This window comes from Pundamilia nyererei, unplaced genomic scaffold (genome assembly GCF_000239375.1).
Source record: "Pundamilia nyererei isolate P.nyererei 1_Seehausen unplaced genomic scaffold, PunNye1.0 scaffold00337, whole genome shotgun sequence".
NCBI lineage: Eukaryota > Metazoa > Chordata > Actinopteri > Cichliformes > Cichlidae > Pundamilia > Pundamilia nyererei.
In genome coordinates, this window is record NW_005187738.1 from 31574 (window position 1) to 39705 (window position 8132).

The 8132-nt window shown below is 43.6% G+C and overlaps 1 protein-coding gene across 1 annotated transcript in view; it reads left to right on the forward strand.

Annotated features, from left to right (window-relative positions):
* Positions 1-8132, forward strand: part of birc6 (baculoviral IAP repeat containing 6) — a 121682-nt gene that overhangs the window by 30624 nt on the left and 82926 nt on the right. Inside the window, exons 24-31 of the mRNA XM_013915644.1 lie at positions 135-446; positions 622-721; positions 926-1140; positions 1277-1485; positions 3186-3538; positions 3663-3882; positions 6837-6973; positions 7183-7320. Coding sequence (XP_013771098.1) covers positions 135-446; positions 622-721; positions 926-1140; positions 1277-1485; positions 3186-3538; positions 3663-3882; positions 6837-6973; positions 7183-7320 — 1684 coding nt within the window. The remainder of the gene's footprint in view (positions 1-134; positions 447-621; positions 722-925; positions 1141-1276; positions 1486-3185; positions 3539-3662; positions 3883-6836; positions 6974-7182; positions 7321-8132) is intronic.

The window sequence follows — 8132 nt, forward strand, 5'->3', positions numbered from 1 at the left end:
TTAATTTCTCTATCGAGTAAAAGTTATATCGCGATACATATCGTTATCGTTCTATCGCCCAGCTCTATGTTGCTCTAATACAAATCTAGTGTTTTTATCCTGTGGCTGTAATATTCTTTGTATGCTGTAAACAGAAGGCCAAGCTGGAGGCTAAGCTGCATCAGACCACCTCAGCAGCAGCAGCTGCTGCCTCAGGCGTGGGACCTATACACAACTCTGTGCCTTCAAACTCTTCCTCCGCGCCAGGCTTTTTCATTCATCCTTCTGACGTCATCCCCCCAACACCTAAAACCACACCCCTCTTCATGACCCCTCCTCTCACACCCCCCAATGAGGTGGTTTCTGCAGCCTTCAGTGCTGAGCTGGCTCACCTGTTCCCTGGTTCCATGATGGACCCTGGGCCTGTCAACCTGGCTGCACACAAGAACACACAGAAAGCCAAACCAGTTAGTAACAAGTAGCTCCATGCTTTGTGGCTATTTATCCCTGAGTCATTGGGATATTTATATAGCTATTGCTGCATATATCACTTTCAACAAATGATTTTAGATCTAGATAGATTTATCTAACTGGATAGATTGCTTTGCAGTAAAATGAGAAATGTCTCTCTTTCTGCCTCAGAGCCCAATGGGCAGTGGTCTGGCTTTGGCCATTTCCCAGGCATCTCACTTCCTGCAGCCTCCTCCACATCAGTCAATCATCATAGAGCGGATGCACTCGGGTATGTCATGTAGGACTATTCCATATTGACCACCTAACCTAGTGCTTAAATGTCAATATTTTAAGACTGGAAGATTCTGAAACTTTCTGAAAGTTTTAATCATGTTTCATTTGTTGCTAATTACGTTAGGAAATACCGTCAAATTAAATATTTGTGGAAAATAAACTGAGCTTGCTCATGAGTGTGCTATGTTTTTCCTCCCAGGAGCTCGCCGTTTTGTAACTTTGGACTTTGGCCGTCCTGTTTTGCTGACGGATGCTCTGATCCCCACCTGTGGCGACCTGGCCTCTCTGTCCATAGACATCTGGACTCTGGGTGAGGAGGTGGATGGCCGCAGGCTGGTGGTGGCCACAGACATCAGCACCCACTCCCTCATTCTGCATGACCTGCTGCCACCACCTGTTTGCAGGTTCATGAAGGTCTGTTTCTCTCTGTTTTACTTTGGGGCAGAGTTGTGGGTTGGCTTACGTGATGTTTTAAATTTCTTTGTTGAGTTAAAAATCTGCCGCAATGATGGATGTAATACTGCTATTGTGGGCTGCCTCATATTCTCAGATCACTGTGATTGGGCGCTATGGCAGCACCAATGCTCGTGCTAAGATTCCACTGGGCTTCTACTATGGCCACACTTATATCCTGCCTTGGGAGAGTGAACTGAAGCTGATGCATGATCCTCTTCGGGGAGAGAGCGAAGCTGCCAGTCAGCCAGATGTGGATCAACACCTGACCATGATGGTGGCTTTGCAGGAGGACATCCAGTGCAGGTGAGACAGGAAGTAAAGCAGATACAGATGCCTCATTTGAGTTTGACTATGGCTTCATTGAACAGACTTGAGATATTTGGTGGTGTCTGTGGCTCAGGAGGTTGAGCAGGTCATCTCCTAATTGAAAGGTCAGTGAGTTGATTCCTGGCTACTCCAGCCTGCATGCCAAATATCTTTGAGCAAGATACTGAACCTTAAGTTGCTCCCGATGTGTTTATCACAGTGTTAATGTGTGTGAATGCTAGATGGAAATGGTTAAACAAGACATGTATAAAGCACTACAATGTCGTGAAAAAGAGTTTGACCTCTTCCTGATCTCCTAATGTTTGTGTATATTGTATATCACACTTTTTATATCATTTCTCTCCATTTGTGTATAATGGATCTGACTATGGTTCAGTGAAGTTCCAAGGCTTAAGAAATGGCTTTTAGCCCTTTTCAGACTGATAGACGTCAGTGATTTTGTTTCATTAGATCATGGTCTGCTTCAATTTGTCAGATGGGTTCTATTTAAGTGGTTTCTTGATTCAACAGGTCTGCCAGTAATTAGGCCTGACTATGTTTAGTAAAACTGAACTTAAATATCCAAAAGTTGATTCTGTTCATCTGGACGTAGCATTTTGTGGGAGAAACGTTTCGTCACTCATCCAAGTGACTTCTTCAGTCTCAGCTGACTGCAGGTTTCCCCAATCTTATAAACAGTACATTTGCGTAGTGACTGAAACCAGCCCACTGAAGGAACAATGGGCTGGGAGGTCAGTTCCTTAATCTTAATATGCAAATTCTCATGACCACTGACCAAAACCCACTGATCAATGGCCATGAGTCCCATCCACAGAGAGTTGGGAAATGGCTGCAATCATAGCATTGTAAGATGGCGAAAGCTGTACCCTTAAGCCCCCTCCTCGATTCAGAGATGGTCTTTCCCTTTCCACGTAAATGGCCTCCTTGACTCCGCGCTCAAACCAGCGTTCCTCCCTGTCCAGGATGTGTACATCCTCATCTTTGAAAGAGTGTCCACTAGCCTGACGAGGTAGCTCTTCTGTGTTGTGCCGTCCGCTTCACCAGAGGTTGTTTGGTTTCCCCGATGTATAAATCCTGGCAATCCTCCTGGCACTTAACAGCATACACTATGTTACTCTGTTTGTCAGGGCAGGGATAGCTCAGTAGGTAGAGTGGTGGCCCCATGATCGGAAGGTCGGGGGTTCGATTCCCCTGAACAGCTACCCTGAGGTACCCCTGAGCAAGGTACCGTCCCTACACACTGCTCCCCGGGCGCCCAATGGCTGCCCACTGCTTCACTGAGTGAATGGGTTAAATGCAGAGAGGGATTTTCCCCACGGGGACCAATAAAGTACACTTTCTTCTTCTTCTTTGTCTCGGGGGACCCGATCCTTGGGCTGGACCAATTTTTGGCCCAGCGTGTTTTGGGCTTTAAAAGCCACAGAGACCCGGTGTTTAGAAAAAATGTGTCTCAACTGCTCCGATACTCCTGACACATATGGGATCACTACAGGGTTCGCTTGGGCAGCGGTTGTCCTTCTCTCCTGGATCGGCTGGAGCTTTCTTTAGGTGCCTTTCCAGTTTTGACAAAGGTCCACCTGGAATAACTTAAATAATGTAGTGATTTCATCTGCAAAAGAAGTTTGTAAATTTTTTGGTGGTGTTGTGAATTTTCCAATTTTGTATTTATTTACCAGGTATAATCTAGCTTGCCATCGACTAGAGACTCTTCTGCAGAACATCGACCTGCCACCTCTCAACAGCGCCAACAATGCCCAGTACTTCTTAAGAAAACCAGATAAGGTTGTTGAGGAAGATCAGCGTGTTTTCTCAGCCTACCAGGACTGCATCCAGCTGCAGCTACAGCTTAACCTGGCTCACCATGCGGTTCAGCGGTTGCGTGTATCACTGGGTACCAGCCGCAAGTCACTCTCAGCAGCTGGGGCTCCGGAAGCAAAGGAGCTAGTTCACAACTCCTCCACAGAGCAACTGAGAACCATCATCCGCTACTTGCTGGACACACTGCTCAGCCTGCTGCATTCTAATAATGGTGAGCTGAACTCTGCTGGATCTGCTGTTTAGTGAAGTTGTACATTTCACAGATGACTTTGTTAGTAACGTGTGGATTGAAACGCTGTTACACATGATTGATTCATTTTTATGGGTATTTTTAGGCCATTCTGTCCCCTCGGTGCTCCAGAGCACATTCCATGCCAAGGCCTGTGAGGAGCTCTTCAAACATCTTTGCATCAGTGGGACGCCCAAGATCCGACTTCATGCCGGCCTGCTGCTGGTGCAGCTTTGTGGAGGCGAGCGCTGGTGGGGCCAGTTCCTCTCTAATGTACTGCAGGAGCTCTACAACTCTGAACAGCTGCTCATCTTTCCCCAGGACAGGTAAAGAACTATCAGATTCCATATAGTCACAACATTTTAGATTAATGTGAAATTCAATAAATAATAATAATAAATAATGAAAAAAGGAAGGGTTTTTAATGAAAAATAAAATAATTTTTCAGTCCCACAGGAAAATCTAATCATGACATTACACATTGGTTTGTATCAAAATGTTCACTTCTAATGAACGGTTAAAAAAAAAAAGAAAGAAGGAAAGGAAAGGAAACATAAACCAAATCAAAACCAACCTCTCCCACCATAGAGTTGTTTAACCCTCTGCAGTCGATGGATACGCTGGCACGTCCAAATCACATGACCAATTTAAGATGACACAGCAACAAGATGCAACGACCCAGATTCTTCATTTCAAAAGTGTGGATGTGTGGACTGTATATGAATTTATAATTGTTGATCGGCCATGTAAACCCAGAGTTATGATAAAAAATACATGCGGTGTATTTTTCTGAATAAAACAGTGGTATTTACTCCTGGAAGAAATGGTAGAAACAGTGTTTTCTAACTACAGTGCTATAGCAAGAATTCTCCGCTTGCAGAGCAAAAAGAAAGGAAAAGAAAAAAAACACCCCTTCCCTATTGGTGTTAAAGTGTACCATGTTGACCAATCAAAAAAGTATATGGCAACATGTGGTATGTGGTTGGCTAGGGTGGCACTAACAAAGGCAGAGGAGTGAATGAGGGATGGGGCTCTCACATGTACTCTACCCACATAAACTGTCTGGAACTGCTGGCAGTTCACCTGTCGCTAAAACATTTTCTGCCTTGGCATAGAGGTCATCATGTTTCATTGAGATCGGACAATTCCACATTTGTGGCCTACATCAACAGACAGTGCCCCAAGTTACACACACTGGCACACAGACTGATGGTCTGGAGCAGTGTTCACCTGCTGTCTCTGAGAGCAACTCGCATGCCATGGATCTTGAACTTTGGAGCAGATCTTCTCTCTAGGGGCAACTCACTGTGTGAGACTGGAAGCTTCACCCGAGGTGGTGAAGCAGATCTGGCTGCAATTCGATCAGGCGACTGTGGACTTGGAGAATGCTCAGTGTCCCGTTTTTTTTTTGTTGTTGTTTGTTTTGTTTTGTTTTGTTTTTTCCCCCCTGCACGATTAGAAAGCTCCACTGGGGATGGATGCTGTGGCTCACAATCTCCAAGAACCCTCCTCTATGCCCTCATTTCTCCAACTCTGCCCAGAGCGAGAGAGAATGGTCACGTTGTCATCCTGATAGCCCCACACTGCCCAGGGAAGCACTGGCTGGTGGAGATTATTCAGCTGCTGCGCAGAGACCTCCTGTCTCTTGCATGGGGGGAAATATTCCATCCCCACCTAGAGAGGCTAGCTCTATGTGAGTAGTTTAACCTGAACCCCACAGTGTTATCGACGCTAGTCACTGTTCTAGAGCGTGGTGTGTGTTTGAAAAGTGGTGCTTAGAGCTGCATTCTCTTGTTTCCCTTTTGAATCCCTGGAACAGGTTTGAGTTAACATTTCTGTCCTTGAAGACAACTCTATATGAAGGTCAACCTTGCCTTTATCCCAAAGGTTCTTGGCACATGTTCCTCTGTAGAACTGCTGGCCTTTTACCCACGCCTTTCACCTCAGATTCCCACATATGGGAAATCCTGTGTATAAACAGCGCCTTTCCTATTGGATAGTAGGAGCAATTGCCCTGGCCTTCACTAGCAGGGGTCTTCAGCCTCTTGCCCCACTAGAGGTCTGGCAACCTCATGGGCTCTCTTTAAGGGAGTTTCTATCCAGGAGGTGTGTGCAGCTGCATGGTGGGCCTCACCTCACACATTTGCTAGGTTTTACAGGCTAGATGTAACAGCGCCTAACCTGGTGCATTCAGTCCTCTGTCTTCCCAGGTGGGAGCTTCTCCCCTGTGAAGTGCTATTGGTGACAGTTGTCTTCTCAGCAGGCATGTCTGTCAATCTGGGAGTTAGTCTTCCTCCTATAGTGAGACACGAAACAAATGCTATCAAAGAGAACTTCAGGTTATGTATATAACCCCGGTTCTCTTGAGTAGCATGAGTTAGTGTTTCACCAGACCACCCGCCTTCTATGGAAGCAAGGAAGAGGTGGACTTGCTTTGAATGACATCTGAGGCACTAGCCCCTCATGACATGGGCGTCACTTAGCCAGCCTGTAAAGACGTAAAGGTATTTGAGCTTCTGATGAGGTCACACAGGAGGCCTTCCCATAGTGAGACACTCACTGTACTATGCTACTCAGAGAACTGGGGTTATACACATAACCTTAGGGTTTGTTTTTTGTTTTTGTTTGTTTGTTTAAAATAAACAAATCCACAAACTAGCTGATGTTTAGTTCTAACTTCGGCTCCTGAAGCACAGAGACTAACAATATCCAATAGGGAGTCGCACATGATGATGGGGACCAGTAAGAAGTTCGCCATCAAATAATTTATACAAGCAATGAACAGTCTCACAAAGACTTGCATGCCTATGTGAACAAACAGAGAACACTCAAAACAATCAACATCAGGGCACAAACTGCAAAGAATATGGAATACACCAAAGACTATCATGAAGCCATGCATATCCTGAACATGTAACTCTTCCAGCCATGTTATTATGCTTGTAGGTGTATTTTGTTTTTAAAGGGAATTGTACTTAATTTTCATGTCATTTAATGCCACAGCTTGGATCATAGATGCTTGGCTTTTAGTGTTGCCTTTTCTCTGGTTACTATGCTGAGGCAAGTCTAAAAACTGCAAAAGTATTTCACTGCAACACAGTAAAGTGCCCTCTCAGTCTTTTGGCTGCTTAGATTTGTCTACTCATACATGGAGATGCAGAAGCACAAATTATGTAGCACGTCGTTTGGCTTGTTCTTCTGGAGACATCAAACGTAGCTTTCAGGTCTTATGGATGCTGTGGATACTAACTGCAGTATGCTTAATCTGTATTCATGTTAGGGTATTCATGCTCCTGTCATGCATTGGCCAAAGATCCCTAAGTAACAGCGGTGTTTTGGAAGGCCTTCTGAATCTCCTGGACAGCCTCCTGTCTCCACTGCAGCAGCCACAAGCTGCCGCTCAGCGCAGAACTGAAGGTAAAGCAACTGAGAATAGCGTCTTTGCAGCACCTGATATGTTAACTTGAGTTAGTAGAAGTTACAGATAGAGTTAAAGTCAGTGTTAATTTTTATGTAGTCAGATTTATTTATTTTTAAACAGACTGGTTTGTTCAAAAGTGGGATACAAGAGTGTGTTTGAAATGAAGTTGATTTTTTGTTTGTTTGTTTTTGTAAAAATTAAACAGGTGTTTTGGATATTCCCATGATCAGCTGGGTAGTGATGTTGGTCTCCAGACTGTTGGACTATGTAGCAAGTATCGAAGATGAGGCCTCAGGAGGGAAGAAGCACCTGGGAGGGAAAGAGCGGGAAAGACCTGTAACAGGTAAAATACCTGCATTCTACATTTCCCTGATATGTGTAAATGTTTTTTTTTTTAATTTTCTTTTTCTTTTTTTTAATCTATAGGCACTGGAAATTGTGAAATTGAAACAAAACATAAACAGATGTTGATTGTCACCGACCAGTTGCTGATTGCAGTTTTGCTGTTAATTCATTGATAGCTTTGAAAGGGTATCAATTACCAAACAGCAGAAGCTTAATAGTAATCTTTATGAATATCAACTCAGTGAGGAATTGAATAGATATAAATAGAATATAAAATATTGCACATATAAAAGGCTCAGACAACGCTTGCATGAAGTGGTTGGCAGAATATCAACATTTTTACTCACTACGCAATTAGATGACACAATGCAATTGCTTTTTTTTTTTCATTCTCCAATTTAGAAGTCTACAACTGCAAGAGAGCACAAAACAAAATTATGGTTAAACATTTAGCAATGACTGCTTATTAAGGTAGTTCCTAAATATAGGTAGAAAGATGGTATCTGAATAACTAAAGAGAAAAAGTGGTCAGGATTTTTACTCTTTACTTAGTGGTTGGACTTTGTTGAAAAAAGTCTCAAATCCATAAATCTTTGATGCTTATGCTTCAAATGGATGATGATTAACAAGATCTTGCTAACTCAGCTGCACGTTAAATGACATCAATGCAAACATACATAGGGCTGAACGATTATGGAAAATAATCTAATTGCGATTTTTTTGCCCCAATATTGCGATTGCGATGCGATATGCGATTATTTTTTAAGGTCTTTGTCTTCTGTATTATTAAACAAAGACAAGCAATACATC